Here is a 20261-nt window from a genome sequence, read left to right as displayed (position 1 = left end):
CTTTTCCCTCTTCTTGTGTGCAAATTCCAACCTTTTTCTACTCTAACTTGGCAGTGCTGTATATATAGTGAGAAGAACAGACTTCAGAGACAGAAAATCCTTCTTCCCCCATCCCTGCATTTCTCCATCCCTTCCTTCCTTCCATCCCTTCCTTTCTTTTCTCCCCATTTCTACCCTTCGCTCCCCTGCCTCACCTTTTTCCTTCCCTTCCTCCTCCCTCCCCCCACCCTCCCCCTCCCCCCCTCCCTCCCTCCCTTCTGTCCTTCTTTTGTTCTTTCCTCCCTTTCTTTTTACTTTGTTGGGGGAATGGAAGAATTCTTCTAGTTTTGTTTTTGGCAACTTTTCATTTTGTTTCAATTTCAAACTTGCAAGAAAGTTGCAAGAATAGTAATATGAATTTCCATATACCTCTCTCTGGCTTCTTTAGTAATTTATATTTAGCTCCATTTGTTGTATCATATTTTTTTTCTCTCCTCCCTCCTCCATCTCTTCCTCTCTCTTCACACACACAGACAGATGCATATTTACTATATTTATTCTTTTCTGAGACATTGAGACTCAGTTGGAGGCATTGTCCCTCTTTACATCTAAATACTTCATGTTTTTAATTTAATTTTTTATTGTATTAAGGACAAACAGCGGCATATATCTAAATACTTCAGTGTATATATCCTAAAAGCAAGGAAATTCTCTTATATAACCATAGTACAATGATCAAAATAGGAAAATTAACACCGATACAGTGCTGATGTAGCCACAGTTCATATGCAAGCATCATCATTTGTCCAGGGTCACTTGCTGCACTGAGCTGTCGTGTCTCTTTGGTTTCCATTAATCTGGAACAGTTCCTAAGTCTGTCTTTGAATTTTGTAACACTTACATGTTCAAGAGTACTGGCCACATTTTTTTGCATAGTGTCTTCCTGTTTGGCTTTGCCCAATGTTTCCTTATGATTGGATTCAGACTCTGTCTTTCTGGCACGATTATCACAGGAGTGATGTATTCCAGTGTGTCATGGCAGGAGGCACAAGACTTCATCTTGTCCTAATATTGGTGATGTTAACTTTGATGACTTAATAGATAGACATAGGATCTGCCAAATTTCTCCGATGTGCTCTTTTTTCCCTCTGCAAGTAATGAGGAGAGTTGCCTTGAGACTATTTAAGTCTGCTTTTCTCTGTCAGACCCTCACCCACTAGCATTGCTGTCTATTGATGATTCTGGTTGGCATTCTACTGTGCTCCCTTCTCCATAATTTCCTACCATTTTGTTGAGGATTTTCATATCTATATTCAAGAGGACAATTTTCTTTTCCTATTATGGAAATTTTTCTATTGTCAGGTTTTAGAATCAGAATTTTTCTTGCTTCAAAAAATGATTTAGGAAGTATTCCCTCCTTTTCTATTTTCTGAAAGGTTTTGTTTAAGATTGGAATGATTTGGCTGGGCGCGGTGGCTCACGCCTGTAATCCCAGCACTTTGGGAGGCCGAGGTGGGTGGATCACGAGGTCAAGAGATCGAGACCATCCTGGTCAACATGGTGAAACCCCGTCTTTACTAAAAATACAAAAAATTAGCTGGGCATGGTGGCGCGTGCCTGTAATCCCAGCTAATCGGGAAGCTGAGGCAGGCGAATTGCCTGAACCCAGGAGGCGGAGGTTGCAGTGAGCCGAGATCGCGCCATTGCACTCCAGCCTAGGTAACAAGAGCGAAACTCTGTCTAAAAAAAACAAAAAAGATTGGAATGATTTTTTTCCTTAAACATTTGTTAGAATTCACCAGTAGAACCTCTAGTCCTAGAGTTCTCTTTGTGAGATGGGTTTTCGTAACAGATTTAATTCAGATATAGTGCTGTTCAGATTTCTTCATCTGTGTTACTGGGTAAGTTGTACATTTCAGGGAATTTATAATAATTTCATGTAAGTTGTCAAATTTATTGGTTAGAGTTGTTCACGATATTCTTTTATTATCTTTTTAATGTCTGTAAGATCCATAGTGTTATCCCCTTTCAGTTATGATCTTGGTAATTTTTTTTTTTTCTCTCTTGATCAGTCTTGCCTAGGAGCTTTTCAATTTTATTTATGTTTTCAAATCAGTTTTTGGCATTGTTGGTTTTATCGCTTATGTCTTTTTCATTGATTTCTACTTTTTATTATTTCCACCCTTCTCTTTTCTTGAGCTCAGTTTGCTTGTACTTTTTTTAGCTTTTTAAAGAGGAAACAGTATTTTTAAGCCTGCCTTTTCCATTTGAAGCACTTAAAGCTACACATTTAATGTTAATATCTATGTGGTATATTAACTCTTGCATCATTAAGAAATGTCTTTGACAGCAATACATATTTTACAATCAACTATGATTGTAATATAACCACTCTTGCATTTTTATGCTTACTGCTTATTATAGTATATTTGTTTATCCTTTTTTACTCTCAACTTATATGTCTTTAAAGTGTTTCTGCTTTTGTTAGCATCTAGTTGGGTCCTGTTTTTATATCTAGTCCAATAGTTTCTGCTCTTTAATTAGTGTGTTTAGCTCATTTATATTTAATGCGATTATTGATACGTTTGGTTTTATTTCTGCCATTTCTGTTTGTTTTCATTTGTCTCATCTTTTTTTGTTGTTGTTAATTCTTTTCTATTTTCTTTTGAGCTAACAAATGTTTTTTAGCTTTGCACTTTAATTCCTCTATTGAGGATTTTCCAAAAATATATCACCTTGCAACAGTGTAGTTCATTCACTTGCTTAGGTTACTGTTTCTCTATGAACCTCATCATCTCCCCTGCACATTCAAAGTTCAGAGATCAGCCAAGGATTAGGGTAGACTTTATCACAGGTTTTGGAGCTTTCCTTTCTTTGGCTTCCTTCTTCCTTCATAGTTAAACTGTAGCTTTAAAAAATTTGTATATGTATGTATGTATGTATTTCAATAGCTTTAGGGCCACAAGTGGTTTTTGGCAACATGGATGAATTGTATATTGGTGAAGTCTAGGATATTAGTGTACAGATCACCTGAGTAGTGTACACTGAACACCAATAGGTAGTTTTTCATCCATCACCCCACTCTGACCCTCTCCTCTTCTGAGTCTTCAGTGTTCATTATATGACTGTGTTTGCCTTTGTATACCCATAGCTTACCTTCCACTTATAAGTGAGACTATGGGGCATTTGGTTTTCAATTCCTGAATTACTTTACTGAGAATAATGGCCTGCAGTATCATCCAAGTTACTGCAAAAGACATTATTTTGTTCCTTTTTATGGCTGAGTAGTATCCCATGGAATATATATACCATATAAAAATATATGTATATATATTTTTCCTTTATTTTGAGATAGCATCTTGTTTTGTTGCCCAGGCTAGAGTGTAGTGGTGCAGTCTTGGTTCACTGCAGCCTTGACCTCCTGGGCTCAAGTGATCCTTCCACCTCAGCCTCCCAGGTAGCTAGCTGGGACTTCAGGCATGTACCACTACACCCAGCTAGTTTTGTTTACTTTTGGTAGAGACATATCTCACTGTGTTGCCTAGACTACATTTTCTTTGTCTTTTCATCAGTTGATGGGCACTTAGGTTGATTCCATATCTTTGCAATTGTGAATTGTGTTACAATAAACATATCAATCCATACAGTTGTCTTTTTGACATAATGATTTCTTTTCCTTTGGGTAGATACCCAGTAGTGGGATTGCTGGATTGAATGGTAGACCTACTTTTAGTTCTTTGAGAAATCTCCATAATGTTTCTCATAGAAATTGTACTAATTTACATTCCCACCAGTAGTATATAAGCATTCCCTTTTCACCACACTCATGCCAACATCTATTGGTTTTTTGACTTTTTAATAATGACCATTCTGACTAGGGTAACATGATATATCATTGTGGTTTTAGCTTGCATTTGTCTGATAATTAGTGATGTTGAATTTTTTTTTTTATGTGCTTGTTGTCCATTTGTGTATCTTCTTTTGAGAAATGTCTATTCATGTCATTGACCCGCTTTTTAGTGGGATTATTTGTTTTTTTCTTTTTCTTCTGATTTAAGTTCCTCGTAGATTCTGGATATCAGTTCTTTGTTGGATGCATACTTTGCAAATATTTTCTCCCATTCTGTGGGTTGTCTGTTTACTCTGATGATTATTTCTTTTGCTGTGCAGAAGCTTTTTAGTTTCATTAGGTCCCATTTATTTATATTTGTTTTTGTTGCATTTGCTTTTGGGGTCTTAGTCATAAATTCTTTGCCTAAACCAGTATCCAGAAGAGTTTTTCTTAGATTTTCTTCTAAAATTGTTTATGGTTTCAGGTCTTAGATTTAAAATCTTGAGTTGATTTTTGTATAAAGTGAGAGAGAAGGTTCCAGTTTCATTCTTCTCCATGTAGCTAGCCAGTTTTCCCAGCACCATTTATTGAATAGGGCATCCTTAGGCATTGTCAAAGATCAGTTGTTTTTAAGTATTTGGCTTTATTTCTGGATTCTCCATCCCGTTGCATCGTTCTGCTTTGATACTATTACCATGCTGTTTTAGTTACTATAGCCTTGTACTATAATCTGAAGTTGGGTAATATGATGCCTCCAGATTTGTTCTTTTAGCTTAGTATTGCTTTGGCTATTCTGACTCTTTTGGTTCCATATGAATTTTAGGATTTTTTTTTTCCAATTCTATGAAGAATGAATTGGTATTTCAATAAGAATTGTGTTAAAGCTGTAGATTACTTTGGACAATGTGGTCATTTTTATGATACTGATTCTCTAATCCATGAACATGGGATGTATTTACGTTTGTTTGTGTCATCTGTGATTTCTTTGAGCAGTGTTTTGTAGTTCTCTTTGTAGAGATCTTTTACCTCCTTAAGTATTTTATTTTTATTTTTTGTAGCTATTGAGTTCTTGATTTGATTCTCACCTTGCTCATTCTTGGTATAAAGCAGTGCTACTAATTTGTATACATTGGTTTTGTAACCCAAGACTTTACTGGATTCATTTATCAAATCTAGGAGTCTTTTGGAGGAGTCATTAGAGTTTTCTAGGTATGAGATCATATCATCAGCAAACAGAGATAGTTTGACTTCCTTTTTTCTGGTTGGGATGCCGTCTTTTCTTTCTCTTGCCTGATTGCTGTGGCTACGACTTCTACCTGTAGCTTTTGCTTGAGGTCCAGCTACCCTTCATAGCCATGTAGAATGGGAAGTACACTCAGACAAAAAGCAGCATAAATGCAAAATTTAATCAATTTCTTTTTCTTGTAAGGGCCTGTTCTTTAGTTTCTCCAGAATTTGGTCATTTTCCAGTGCTTACCATGTCCTGCTGTCACTGGATGTCTCACCTCCCCACTGTGTTTAGTCATGTTGTTTAACCTCTTGCAGCATTTCCTCCTCTGGAAACATGAGGATAAATAGTACCCATGTCATAGGATTCTTGGGAAGGTAAAATGAGTCAATGCATATAAAGTTGGTATGTTTGTGTTTTGGGCACAAGGTGGGGACCTGGCAGATAGTCACTCTTGAGCTTCAGACAAATCCTTATCCAAGTCAAACTGTAGCAATGTTGGGCCTGCTGTTGATCTTATAACCTGACAAAACTCAAAAGTAGGTGTTTTTTATTTTTCCTTCTTAGGTATTTTGGGAATATTTTGAATACTGTCTTTTGGAATATATCTTCAGTGCTACATGTGACTTATATGTTTTGGTATTTTTTTTTTTTTTAATTGCATTTTAGGTTTTGGGGTACATGTGAAAAACATGCAAAGTTGTTGCATAGGTGCATACGTGGCAGTGTGATTTGCTGCCTTCCTCCCCTTCACCCATATCTGGCATTTCTCCCCATGCTATCCCTCCCCAACTCCCCACCCCCCCCGCTGTCCCCCCCACTCCCCCGCAACAGACCCCCATGTATAGTGCTCCCCTCCCTGTGTCCATGTGTTCTCCTTGTTCAACACCCTCCTATGAGTGAGAACATGTGGTGTTTGGTTTTGTGTTCTTGTGTCAGTTTGCTGAGAATGATGGTTTCCAGGTTCATCCATGTCCCTACAAAGGACGCGAACTCCTCATTTTTAATGGCTGCATAATATTCCATGGTGTATATGTGCCACATTTTTCCTGTTCAGTCTATCATCGATGGGCATTTGGGTTGGTTCCAGGTCTTCGCTATTGTAAACTGTGCTGCAATGAACATTCGTGTGCATGTGTCCTTATAGTAGAACAATTTATAATCCTTTGGATATATGCCCAGTAATGGGATTGCTGGGTCAAATGGAATTTCTATTTCTAGGTCCTTGAGGAATCGCCACACTGTTTTCCACAGTGGTTGAACTAATTTACACTCCCACCAACAGTGTAAAAGTGTTCCTATTTCTCCACATCCTCTCCAGCATCTATTTTCTCCAGATTTTTTAATGATCGCCATTCTAACTGGCGTGAGATGGTATCTCAATGTAGTTTTGATTTGCATTTCTCTAATGACCAGTGATGATGAGCATTTTTTCATATGTTTGTTGGCCTCTTGTATGTCTTCTTTTGTAAAGTATCTGTTCATATCCTTCGCCCATTTTTGAATGGGCTTGTTTGTTTTTTTCTTGTAAATCTTTTTTAGCTCGTTGTAAATTCTGGATATCAGCCCTTTGTCAGATGGGTAGGCTGCAAAAATTTTTTCCCATTCTAGTATTTTAAATGATTTGAATTTTTTTTTGTTATTTATAGGTAATCTGCAAAATGGCTTCCATGCTGAGTAAGAGTACAGTTGAACGCCTGCTACTTCCTCTATTCTGTGAACTGTGTGGTGACGGGAAGCTCTTTCAAGTTCAGAAGGTAGGAATGTAAGAATTCCAAAACTCCTAAAGTTATAAAATTCAAAATTGATTTCTCTGAAGTTTTTGGACTTCTTCAGTAGACAGAGTCTTGGGGAGAAGTGTGGTCAGTGTGAACTATGTAAGGAAAATAGCTGAACAGTGTTGCCAGGTTTTACTGCAATTAGGAAGTGCATAGAGACCTGGAGATGAGCGTCTGTGTGAGTAAACCTGTTGCTCTCAGGCACAGGGTGAGAGTTAGGGGATCTTGCTGGACATGGTTAGATGCCCAGGCTTGCAAGATCTTTGATTATCTGTCGTGATTTGATCCAGAACCCTCTTATCTTTACTGCACCTTCCAACCCCAAATTCCCTTTTAGTCACTTTTCACTTGGTTGTCAAATTCTTCCTTTTGAAGTCTGTTACCACCCCTCCCTAAACAGCCTCCTCCTCCACCTTGCCGTGTAACTGGCCATCACCCCTCTGTTCTCTGTTCCTGATACACAGGCAAGACAACAGTTCTCCTTTACCATTCAGGGAATGTCAAAGGCCTCTTTTGCTTTATTGCTAACCAAATGCATTATGTATCAAGATAAATTAGGAACCAGAAAATCCTAGAATTTGGCACCTTATTGTAAATCTGTTTTTGATGCAGTGGAGGCACTTAGCATGGTACTGTGTGGGCGATGGGCTTGGTAAGGGCTTGTTAGCTGCCTGACTGGAGGGATAATTGCTCTCAAGGTTCCTGCTTGTTAGTTTTTACAATTTGTTAAGACAAAAAGAAAGATAAGAATAATGGATATGCCTTTTGCCCTTTTAAGGTTTGTGCTGCAAATTTTGGTGATATTTGTCATGCTGTTGGACAAGAAGCCACTGAGAAATTTTTGGTATGTGACATTTTGGCCAAATGTAATTGTTGATTTGCTTCTTAATGCACTTTCAAAATCGCTTAAGTTTTATACTTATGAGTCTGTTACTATGGAATGGCAGCTCAATTTTGCATTTGTTAATTACAAATTTCTTGACTTCTAAAGCTAACATTTTCCTAAGCATTAGGGAGCTGGTCTGTGGCATGGGCTGGAAGCAACCCCCGTCTTCTTTCCTGTGGGCTTCTTTCCTGTCACCTCCTTAGAGGTCATTTTCCCCTGGTTTCTTCTCACTGTGCAAGCTGCTTTCTCTGTTCTCTCTCTGCTGCTCTTTCTAGAACACTACTTTGCCACTTCACAACTGGGCCTCAAAACCATTGGGATTTTTTCTTGGTTTACAGGTTATAATCTAGAACCTTCTGGGCCTTCCAGGTCCCTCTGTAGGTGCCTTTTCTGCCTCGCCTCCAGTCCCCTTTCTCAATTGTGAACACTCCCCTGGCCTTGGGGGCGGGGTCTCACCTCTGGCCATATATCTGAAGCCCGGGGAAGGCCCAGGCCTCTGCATTTTTGATAAAGTCCAATATGATTTTGATGCACAGCAGGGGAGAGATCTACTTCCCAGGCAGCCAGGTGTCTTCAGCATCCTTGAGGCTTCCTGCTCTTTCATACCTCTGGGCCTCTGCTCACTAAGAACATCTTCCCTACCTGACTGGGACGTTCCTCACACTTCCGACCCAGCTTGAATTGCCTGATTGGGACCTTCCTCACACTTCCGACCCAGCTTGAGTTGCCTGACTGGGACGTTCCTGACACTTCCGACCCAGCTTGAGTTGCCTCTCTGATGTTCTTTCCTTGTCTAGGCTCACCTCCCTGCGGTGCCAGAGAGTCAGCTTTTCCCTTCTCAGTGTCCTAGTAGCATTTGTTCAGAGGAGCTGATAATACTTTTGTGATGAGGAGCTTCTTGAGGGCAGGGACCTCATTGTGTTCATCCTTGTTTCCTCTGTGCCTACCCTGTCAGTACCTGGCACCTAGGGAACTGTGCTCAGTAAGCATTTGCCTCTTTTATTTGACAGAATATACTCATTGTATGGGTGAGATTTTGACCTCAAAAAGCTTAATCTTTAAATTGATTATTAAATTTAACTTCAGAAGCTCATTTTATTTTATTCTAAGCATAAGCCATGCCAACACAGTTCTAACCCAAGAAAATAATTTTTAATGGGCTGTTGCTTTGAATATACAGTGAATGTTATCTTCTACTTAATATATCTGAATGAAGAATGGCAGTGAGTAATATACTAATCATTTGTAGGTAGATATTGCCCTGATTATATCATACTCCCATTTGCGAAGCATTGTAGGCTAATTATTTTACATTAGGATATTAAAAACAAAGTCTTTTTAAAGGATAAATTTTAAAAGGGGATGTAATCATGACCTTTGTAGAGATATGACATGAACATGTTTCAAAGATTTTATTTAAGTCATTTATTAATGAGGAAAACCAGTAAGATATTACAGCCAGTTTCACAGAGAACTCAAAGGACTACACATTTATAGTCAGACCAAGGAATACTGAAGTGAACTTACAAATGAATTCAAAATTGGTCAGCATCCAGGTTGATAATTGATTACATTTCACTGGACACAATTTGCATTTCTGTTGGCAGAAATTATTTGCATTACTATCAGGTTTTATCAACTTCTATCATTTCAGAGTTGTAAAATAGCCTAGTCAAAGACAGTGATACCTGGATGGGTGAGCTAGTTGGAACATCCACTGTTTCAGAGTCTTTCACAATCTTCTTTACAATTTTCATAACAAATATCAGTCATCCTTCCCTTTCTGGGGTTTTCTCTATTATCTGTTAAAGGTAACCCCAAGTCAGTTACTAAAATTAGGAGGTAAAGGAAATGTTTATTTCTTCCACTTTTCATCATTTCTGTTTGTTTCAGAGGATCCTTTTAGACCAGTGTATAGTTCCCTTTTCTTTCTCATTAATTTCTGGATATGCCTTCATGACTTTATTAAAACAGGTTCCAGCACTTGGGAGGCTGAGGCAGGCAGATCACTTGAGGCCAGGAGTTCGAGACCAGCCTGGCCAACGTGGCGAAATCCCATCTCTACCAAATGTACACAAAAATTAGCCGGGTGTGGTGGCACGTTCCTGTAATCCCAGCTACTTGGGAGGCTGAGGCAGGAGAATCGCTTGAACCTGGGAGGCGGAGGTTGCAGTGAGCCGAGATTACACCACTGCACTCCAACCTGGGTGACAGAGCAAGACTCTGTCTCACAAAAATAAATAAATAAATAAGTAAAATTTAAAAAAAAATTACAAAGCAGGTTCTGCCCTTCCTCAGGGCCTCCAGCTGGAGTAGCATTCTTTTGCTTGTTTTGGCAGATCCCAAAGTTCTTTGAGCTCTGCTCAGATGCTGTGTGGGGTATGCGGAAAGCCTGCGCGGAATGCTTCACGGCTGTGTCGCGCAGCTCCTCCCCTGAGATCCGCAGAACCCAGCTTTCCCCGCTCTTCATCAGACTTGTCAGCGACCCCTGCCAATGGGTGAGTGCCAGCAGCACTGTCCAGACACTGGCCTCTGTTGACCAACTGTCCACCTCCAACTGGCTTCCGGGCTGGGATTCACTTCTGTACTCGTAATGTTGTATTTTGTCCCTTCAGTTAACCGATTGGCATAATCAGATTTAGACCTTGTGAGGTCTCAGGGAAACTAAGATCTCAAAAGCTTTGGGGGAACTTAAGATGATGATGTACACCATAACACAGCGAATGAATGTCATGAAAATCTTAATTGAGAAAGAGAAAACTATGTAACTGAACTGTTACCTTTTCTGTTGCTATCATAAACATGTCTGTAATGATTCATAAGGTCTGTTCAAATACTTTATGAAATGTATTATTCATATAAAATTAATATTCTGGAAGAATAAAAGCAGTATAATGGGGCTACATTTTTCCTTACTTTCTGTTGAATAATAGTTTATTTGGAATTTAGGGAGTGATTTAGAAAGTAGTAAATCTCCATAGATGTACCGCGGTAGAGAGTAGCTTGTGTGGTGTCCAGCCATCTGTTTCAGCCTGGGATCAGGCCTGGCCAGCATTGCTGGCTGATGCTATGTTCGTTCACCGCTCTGTTCTTTCTGGTTCCAGGTGCGCCAGGCTGCCTTCCAGTCCCTCGGCCCCTTCATTTCCACCTTTGCAAACCCCTCCAGGGCTGGCCTTTATCTTGGAGAGGATGGCGCCCTCAGCATCTGGCCACTAACCCAGGATGTGGACTCTGGTTTTGCCTCTGGCTCACCCACTCCCAGCAGTGGTGGTAACACTTCCTCTGCCAGGTATTCAGCAATTATCTGTCTTGTCCTGAGTTTTAGTAACAGTGACCTTCTGGGTAAGATGGAATATTAGGGCTTTAATTATGTAAAGAAGCAAAAAGTAATTGCAATAATATTTTGAAACATGACCACTGGGTTATAAATAATGAAGCTTCTTTGTCTCCTAAATTTAGATAAAATATTCATTGAGATTAGTGATTACATAACCTATAAATAAAATTTTCTTTTACTTTTTGATTAATGAAGTTCTCTGGGCAATTTACGTAGGGAAAAATGTGAAGCCTCCCAAATGTAGTTTTTTGGATAGGTGGGTTACATGTACATAAAAGGCGACACTCCTGACCAACAGTGGTAGGTCCTCCAGTGTTTGTCTAGTATCGCTCTTGATCTGGGCTTTTTCTTGCCTTTCCTCTGAGGCTGATGGGTATACACTAGCCATCCTATTTGAGGTCATTTGTAAACATCTCTCCATTGTTGCTAGTATGCAGGAGTATAAGAGTGGGTAACTGATGCCTTACAGAATACAGATCCTTCTGAGGCTGGCCCATCCTCCCTCCATTCCTCTTCCATCAGAGTTCATTGAGCTCCTGCTGTATGGCAGGTCGTGGGCAGTGTCTTCCTCAAGACCTCAAAGTGGTTAACAAATAGCCAGCTCTTACCCATTTCAGCACCTTTAATTTTCTAATGCCTGCCCCCTGGTGGAGGTACTCACCAGCAGGAATGGATGAAATCTGCCGAAGGCGCTTCAGCAGAAGTCAGGGCTGCTTCAGCCCTGGGATATAGTGGAGGCACTGGCTGAACTTTCAGGTGGTGTTTGCAGTGCCCTTCATACTCCCAGTGGGGCAGCGGGGGTTGACTAAACCTCCTGTCCTCTCGTGAGATTTTAGTCTGCTGACATTAGGAGATACAAAGAGGGGCAAGTGGTCAGCCAGGAAGTGGAGGACTAGGTGAGTATGTGGGTCTCGTGTTTCCCTGTGACTTTCAGTGTATTACACAGTGCTAAAAGCTTGCTTCTCTCAGTTTAACTAGTTCAACAAAGCCTGTGCAGATGGAGCCAGAGCTACCTGAGGAAGGGACCTCAGCGAAAACCAGTAACTTCTCGCCTATCAGTAGCTCTGATAGCCTAACGGAAAACCCCGTGGAAAGCTCAGTGTTGGCTGGGGCTGAGTTGACCAGGCTTTCCCCAGAGGCCAGCGCCTTCTCAAAGCTTTCTGATATTAATGACCTCCCCATCAGCAGCCACCCTGGATCAGATTCCTGGGCCTGCATAAGGAATGCTGAGGATTTGTTCAATGATTTTCTTTATTGGCGAACTCCTCTCCCTGATATAAGCAAGGGCTTAGAGCTGTTTCTGAGTGAGGCTGGGCCTCAACAGGCTGACTGCGGCAGACCCAAGACTGTGCACAGTAGCTGTGTGGCCCGGAGTGAGATCCAGAAAGTCCTTGAGAGTTTGCAGGAGCATATGCTGAATGATCCAGATGTTCAAGGTAAACGTTGTTGATTGTCACTAAAGAGAAGATGGGATGTTTCTGTGCTGTGTGTTGCATTTCGCCGCTTCCTTCTTCTCCTTCCCTGTGTGCTGACGCATGTGCGTGTGCACCTATGTTCATTTATACTGTGCATGCATTGAGGGGAGAGACTGACTTAGTCTCAGCACAGCTCGAAACGTCAGCAGTACCTCTGTGCAGGTACCTACGCAAGGATTTTTGCTTCCTAATTTTGCAGATGGACGTGCACACAGTCTGCAGTCAGTTCTAATAGAAAAGTGGATAGTTCGTGGGCATCTCTGTAGCAGGGGAAATTTTATTAGCTCCTTGGACACACTGTTACATCATCTCCCACGTAGGATGCCCTTTCTAGTTATGAACAGCCAAGGATGGCGCTCCTTTTGGAGCCTATTAACGCAGCCCTTAGCTAAACTTTAAGGTTCTTGTCTTTGTACAGGAAGGAAGAGTACAACTGCTTCTTTGGGGTATTTTTCATTTGATGACTAGTGCTCCCACTGAGCATCTGATCAGGGAGCCAGACCTTGCAATCCATATCCATTATCGGGAAGCTTCTTTCTCTGAACAGTGCTATATTTGTATTCTTCCTTGAGTTGGAGAAATTGGAAAAAAACAACACTTGCTGCTGTTGCTGGGCAAAGATTTGTGAAGCTTTCGGGAAGGGAAATGTGAAAACTCAGTTAGCCCTGTGATTATTCTTTGTCCTTAAATTTATGAAGGAAATTAAATCAATGTTTACTGAAGGAATGGGCACACGTAACATATCACTTCTAATAGCTATAGACAAAGGTCTGTTTTTGGAAAACACAGTACTGAAGCTGCTTTAATCCCCAGTGCTAAGACCTGGGTTGAGGGCTAGGCAGTGATGACTGGCCCCTGAGGTCCTTGTGAGCTGGTTAAGGGGATTGTGTAGGCAGCCACCTGGTAGGGCATGGCAAGGGCTGGGGATGGAGGGGATGCAATGTGCAGAGGAAATGTCTGGGAGAGACCCTCACGTAGCCGGTGACATTTGGCCTGGGCTTTAGAGATTGGCTGAGAACCCACCATTCAGAGAAGTCAGGGAATGAGTTTCAGAGGGTTCTTTCAGTTCCCTGAACTCATTGTTTGTAAAATCTTGCATGTATGTGCATACTTAATTTCTTTGTAAGAAAAGGCCCGTAGCTTTCTTCAGAGCTCAGAGGGATCCATGATCCCAGAAGATTCAGAAATAAGTGATGTGTTTTATTTGTGAAGTGGTCATGGCAGGCAGGAGGTGTCACTTAGGCCATTGGGAAGGGCCTGGTGTGTGGCACTGATGGCGTGGGACCTGTCCTGGGCACAGCGCAGAGCCAGCTCTAAGCTCTCACTGTTCTGATGAATCTTGGAGTCCACCAAATTGAACTGTTAGAAGCAGGATGCAGGAAGTAGTGTGTGTGTGTGTGTGTGTGTGTGTGTGTGTGTGTGTGTTGGGGACACTAAAATATCCAGTTTATTTTTACAGAAAGATATGTGAAATATGTTATCTTTACTGTTTGGAGAATCTCAAACAGTCATAGTCTGGACAGAAAGAATAGGCAGCCTTTGGGGCTGAGTGAGAACATTACTCATCTGTGTGTAAATGGATGTCTTCATGCATGTGTGTGTGTATATGAGAAAGTAGCCATCCTGCTTTATAAATCGGGGAGCAGGATACCCTTCACTGAGTGGGTGGACCTCCCAGTCATCCTTGTTCAGTGACATCATGCTTTCTTTCTGTGAAACATGGTGGAGTCAAACTCGGAGTTTTCCTAATTGAGACTTTTCAAGTTCAGGTTTGATGTTCTGTACATGGCTGGCATTTAGTTGCGATAGTTATTATTAATGGCCGGAAATATCACCACCTTGCTGAGAGCTTGTCTTGAGACTCCAGAGCACTGTCGCTCCAGAACAGATCTGTGTCAGCGTAGCATACCCATACCATGTAGCTTAGTGCAGATTATGTTGTTTTGAAGACTTCTCTGAAGTAAATTCCCGCAAACCAAATAAAGTTGTTAAAATTCTTGAAACTTCTCTTCCTGCAGCTCAAGTTCAGGTATTATCAGCTGCACTGAGAGCTGCACAGCTTGATTCCGTGAATGAACCCAAGAGCGAGCCGACAGCAGGTCTAAATGAAGTGTCCGTTTCAGATCCCAGCTCTGCCTCTGACAATCAGATCACTCTGTCGGCTTCATCATCTCACAATGAGCTCTCCGTGGCCAGGATATTACAAAGCACAGTAAGTGTTTGCCCTATCCCTCAGCCTCCAATGATGTGACAGAAATCACAAAGCTGCATTTTCTCTTATTAATATATCCCAGCAGAGATGATAAATGGCAAATTTCATTTTATTCTTAAGGTCATGTTTTGGATAACTAGACAACCAATCAATCAGGTGATTGATAGTGCTGATGTGCTCCCACGAAAATGGGGTGGGCACCAGAAAGTACCTTCCCTCTTCTCCAGCGATGATAAGAACTTGTTCTTTGGGGAGATTAACCATGTAAATGCTCTGTGTCACTGCTAACATACAATGACATGTTTTAATAATAGTGGAGAGTAAACTCAGGCAGTTCCTGGAATTTCAAGGGGATGAGGCCTCCGAGAGTGGCCGTCACACCAGCCCCCTGTTTGCTAGGACCTCTGGCATACGTGGGTGCTCCAGTGCTGGTCCTGGCATACTGTTTCTCAGAGGAGAGATTTTGAAAAAGCACCAGCGACCCCCCTTCCTCCTGTGGGTGGAACCAGCTCCTTGTGAGACCAGGGCCCCAAAGCTGGAGTGAGGAGGGGCCCACGGTTTATTTCTTATTTCAGGTTTCTCCAGAAGTTTGGGGAAGCCTCTTGTAGCTGGAGGCTCCTGAGCCATCCTAGTTTCTACTAAGCTTCCACTTGGACCAGTTTAAGTTGGGGTCTTCCACAGTTAGAGTTCAGAATAGAGGATTAAAATGAGGGAGGGGGCTGTCGCCATAAAGTCATTGGGATAGCGCCCTGCCGTTATCATGTGCTATGATGGATAATCTCTTCAAATTCATGGTCTCCAGGGCCCCAATACCAATTGTTTCTCTATTCATACAGTTTATAATTTGATTTCAGTGATTTAACTTATTACCTCCTTCACCCCTTAGGCCTGCTCTAATAAAGCAAAATAAAGCATTTTAAAACTCAAACGTAAAATGTCTAAGAGTTGGTTAAGATTATCTGTGACTAGTAAGAAATGAGATGATATCCTCTTCTACTGGTTTGTTGCTAAAACATTAGTAAGAAAACTCAATGTTGTCAACCTTGTTACCTAGAGTGCAAAAACTGCAAGTGTTAAGTAGAAGGGTGCGACCACATTTACCTTGGTGGGGATGTGATACTGGATTTCTTTATCATAGACAGAGGTAAAAAAAAAAAAAAAAAAAAAGAGAGAGAACAGATTCCTCCCTGTTGGGTCTGGTTGGTTGGGTCTTTTGAGTTGAGGCTTTGAAAGGGTTTGTGTAATGGGGCCTTTGTTTTATGGTGTGGGAGGGCAGAGCCCTTGAATTTGCAGCTTGACTCCAGGGTCTTAGTGGGATTAGTTAAGATGCTTCCTGTTGCAAAAGAAGGGAAAGAAAGAAAAAAACTCCAAGAACCACGAGGAAAATGTTCACTTGTACAAGACAACAGGGAGAAGCGCTGTGGCTGGGAGGCTTCTGGGCTGGTGGACTCCACGCCTTTGGTGTCCCTCTGGGGCTTTTTTGGGGAAATGAACTCACAATACTTTTTAGGGGTGCCATGACTTGTGGTGCTTTGCTTAAGCCTTGATTTGGCTCCTGGAGTAAGTGCTGCACATATGATTGCACTGAAGACTTTGGAATAAAATTAATTTCTAAAGGGATAATAGTGATTGTAATGACACATCTTGTTACTATATGTGAATTTATTAACTTGGAGAAATTGAGGTCTTAGGTTATGATACCAAAAGATTTCTGTTTTATCATGTCCTCTGTTAAAATAAACAGTACATATTGGTGAAAACCTTGGGAATTGAAGGTTCTGGTGGTGTGCCTCAGAGCAAACGAAGCATCTATTGGTGTATTAATCGACTTTTCTGGATCATATATTGAGCTGATTTGTCAGAATCCATTAAGCTGGTAGACAGTATGACATTTCAAGTGCAAGTTGGAAATCCATGTATGGTTGAAGGAGAAGGTCAGGTCCATCCCAGTTAATGTTAATCAATGATCAGAGACCAATATGTCACCATTGAATGTTCTTGTTCATTTTAATTGTTAACCTAATGTAAAGGTTCATTAGCAAACATTAGGAGTGTTTGTACATGTGAAAATCTAGGACCATTTTCTGAGTAAATACTCCTGTATCAGCCACATCTGTTCTCAGATTCATTGGGTTCCCCAGCCCCCATCCTCTCTCAGAGGCCAACCATTGCTGCAATCCCTGATTCCCAAGAAATGCTGGAGGTGCTGGCTGTACCATTTCTTGCAGACCTCACCCTTCCTTCCTTAAACATGTGAATATTACTTAAAGGTGTTGGTTGGCCACACCAGGGAGTCGCTAGGCATAAGGAATAGTGGATGCAAACTCACAGGGTTGCTCCTCACCGCTTTCACTTTAGCCTTTGTCTTTCTGTAAGGACCTCCAGCAGTCTTGAAATTAAAATGTATTAAATCAGTTTTCCTTAGCACTTGCAAGAACTGATTTATACAATATCTTATGTAACTGTGCAAATGTAGTTTTTAACATCTGGAAAGATACCATTGACTTCAAGGAAAACTCTTGCCTTGGCTTACAGAAGTAATTTCTGGCATTGAAAAAGGACTCTGAAGGGGAAGTGACAGGACAGCTGATTCCTTTGGAGCAAATTGGTTAACATGTCCAATCACCTCTGCAGGATCCAAGTGAACCCAGAAATGGAACCAGTGACCATCTGGAGATGGACCAGAGGCAGGATCCCACCCCACTTGAAGAGAATAAATCGAAATTACAGGTTTGTTTCTTGGAAAAAAAAAAAAAAGGCAACTGAAACTGTATATTTTCTGAAAGTTAACTTTAAGAATGGCTGTTGGAACCAAATATTTTTTCCTCCATCAATGTTGATTACATATTTTAGCTCATATTTCATGTTGCTTATATTTTCTTTTGGACTTAAAACAATTAATTGTAAGGTACTGTTTAAGTCCTCTGAATAACCTATAATAGTGTTTTTAATAAAACAAACTAATATGAGAAAAACAGGACACCTAATGATGATATTCAGTATCTGTTTATTGAAACTGTTGTGTTTTTTTTGTTTGAAAAGTTTTTGGCAGCTTCTTTTCTTGGACTGTTTGATTGAGTTCTGTCTTGTGGGTTGGCTTCTTGTGCCACTGTTAAGTTTCCTTGAATGTTTGAAATCACTGGGACCCATTGCTCTCACTGAGATAAACATAAATGGGGGGATGTCACATGGTGGCCGTATCCCATCAGTTGGAAAAACATAGGCGTAATTATCAGAGTATAAGGTCTCAGGTGCTAGGTTCTCGGGGCAGTTGTAAGAAAAGAGAAGCAAGTCTCCATTCTCAAGAGCTGGCTGTACCAACCTAAGCAGACATTGCTGTCTAGACTGTTCTCCATGATATCACATATTGTGCCAATCTGAAAAAGATGAGTTCTGGGCGTTGCTTTCACTTCAATCAAAATTGAAAACCCACTCCCTGGAGAAAACAACATTGGCAATCCAAAGTCCTTTGGCTTTAGGAAGGCCTCCTGTTCCTCTCACATTTCTGCTTTATTGTTTTCACCTCTCAATTCCAAACTCCTTGTTTTTCATGAGTATGTTTCTGCACGCATGACGGCCTCCTTTCTCTGTCATTTCCCAGGATATAATACCTCAGCTGCTGCTAGATCAGTATGTGTCCATGACTGACCCAGCTCGAGCCCAGACTGTCGATACTGACATAGCCACACACTGTGCCTACAGCCTCCCAGGGGTGGCGCTGACCCTGGGCAGGCAGAATTGGCATTGCCTGAAAGATACATATGAAACACTGGCTTCTGATGTACAGGTAAAGCCTTTTCAGAGGTACGTGCAGAAAGAGGTGGGTCACTTCATTAGGGAGGAAAGGGAAGCTGCAGCAAGGCTTATTGACCTGAATTTTATGTGGATACAAATTGGCATATTTACTGGTCTGTGATGAAATAAAGCTTTTAAGTGGCTAACACCTGGCAGTATTCATTTTGCTCCAAAAATGCCACGTAAGATGTGGAAGAGGTTGAATTGCACTGGCTTGTCGTGATTCATGTGTCTGCTGTGCACCCCTAGTGGAAGGTACGGCGAACCCTAGCCTTCTCCATTCACGAGCTGGCTGTGATTCTTGGGGATCAGTTAACAGCAGCTGACCTGGTGCCCATCTTCAATGGATTTTTAAAGGATCTGGATGAAGTGCGCACAGGAGTTCTAAAACACCTGTATGATTTTCTAAAGGTAGGAAGAAGGGTTAAAAGCAAAAAACAAGCCTCCCCTCTCCCAAACAAGTGTGTGAAGCCCTGGATGTGTATCATGTCAGTGACAAAAACAATGTGGTTGTTTAGCTTTTTCTTTAGCTGAAATGTACCACCCAGAATCTGAAAGTGGGTGTTCTTTCAGTGATGGGTAAGTATTTTTAATTTTTTCTCCTAATTTTCCTGTCCTTGTGGAAGATGGTAGACACATAGCCTAGCATACTTTTTGCAAAAGAAGAAACCAAGGCCCCCGGGTAGTGACCTGACTTGCCCAGAAGTCACCCAGGGGAAGAGCCTGGGCTGAAGTCCAACCTCTGTTCTGCACGGAGCACTTTTTCTGCAAGTTGCTGCTCCTTCCCTTCTGGCTCCCCTCATCCCCCTGCAAAGGAATGATGAATGTAAAAATAAGAGTTTAAAAATGACCTAGAGAAACTAATTACTCTCATCCACACGACCAAGAGCTGCCCTTAGCAGACTCTGTGTGTGCTGCAGCCCGGGTTCTCCTCTCCTGGGGCACAGCCTCAGCCTCGCTCCCTGGAAGCGGCACTGGCACGCTGTCTTCCCAACACACGCAGACTGGGTTTTTGTTTGTTTGTTTGTTTTTAGGAAATTACAAAAGCAGTAAGACCTCAGGGGCATTCAGAAATGCATAATAAGCACATGTCCTAGCCAGGGGAAAAGGTTGGAGGCGTTCAGGGATGCAGTTGATGTCAGTGCACTGCAATGTTCATTCTCAGCCACGCTGGGTAATAGACCACGAGGTGCAGGGGAGATGCAGAAGTTCTTGCCAGTGACAAATGTCTAATCGAAGCAGAATAAAAGCGGGCATTTGGGGTCATTTTGAAGGATTATACATGTTTGTTTATATATACATCTTTAAAAAATAGTTGCTTCATGAAGACAAGAGGAGAGACTATCTTTACCAGCTTCAAGGATTTGTGGTGACTGATAACAGCAGGAATTGGAGGTTTCGATATGAACTAGCAGAGTAAGTAAAAACATATTTGGGGATATGAGAAAGCAAGCTAGATGTAATAAATCTTAATTTTCTTACCGTATAATTGATTTCTAAAGCAGCAGTAATAGTGTTCTTTTAGATAAAGAGATTATGTTTTTATTAAGGTATAAACAGAATTCCAAAAACCCTAAGTTACAAATACCACAGTCTCCGGGGAGACATTCATTTTCAGATGAAGACAGGGCTCGAGTCACTTTGGAATTAGAGTGTTCTGCTGTTCTAGAAGGCAATTTACTTGAACCAAATAAAAGATGAATCACCCACTCTTCAATATTGTTCTATTAATCGGAGCA

General features: G+C 41.2%; 1 protein-coding gene across 1 annotated transcript in view; it reads left to right on the top strand.

Moving 5' to 3' along the window:
- LOC105727559 (serine/threonine-protein phosphatase 4 regulatory subunit 1-like) overlaps nucleotides 1-20261 on the top strand; it is a 78704-nt gene that overhangs the window by 49583 nt on the left and 8860 nt on the right. The window contains exons 7-16 of the mRNA XM_064382546.1: nucleotides 6689-6796; nucleotides 7596-7661; nucleotides 10043-10201; nucleotides 10808-10992; nucleotides 12010-12476; nucleotides 14534-14727; nucleotides 17362-17457; nucleotides 18329-18514; nucleotides 18772-18933; nucleotides 19838-19938. Of these exons, the coding sequence (XP_064238616.1) occupies nucleotides 6689-6796; nucleotides 7596-7661; nucleotides 10043-10201; nucleotides 10808-10992; nucleotides 12010-12476; nucleotides 14534-14727; nucleotides 17362-17457; nucleotides 18329-18514; nucleotides 18772-18933; nucleotides 19838-19938 (1724 nt within the window). The remainder of the gene's footprint in view (nucleotides 1-6688; nucleotides 6797-7595; nucleotides 7662-10042; nucleotides 10202-10807; nucleotides 10993-12009; nucleotides 12477-14533; nucleotides 14728-17361; nucleotides 17458-18328; nucleotides 18515-18771; nucleotides 18934-19837; nucleotides 19939-20261) is intronic.

The sequence above is a fragment of the Aotus nancymaae genome, unplaced genomic scaffold (assembly GCF_030222135.1).
Source record: "Aotus nancymaae isolate 86718 unplaced genomic scaffold, 86718_ANA_hifiasm-v0.15.2.pri h1tg000029l, whole genome shotgun sequence".
Classification (NCBI taxonomy): domain Eukaryota; kingdom Metazoa; phylum Chordata; class Mammalia; order Primates; family Aotidae; genus Aotus; species Aotus nancymaae.
This window is presented reverse-complemented; position numbering and strand designations above follow the sequence as displayed.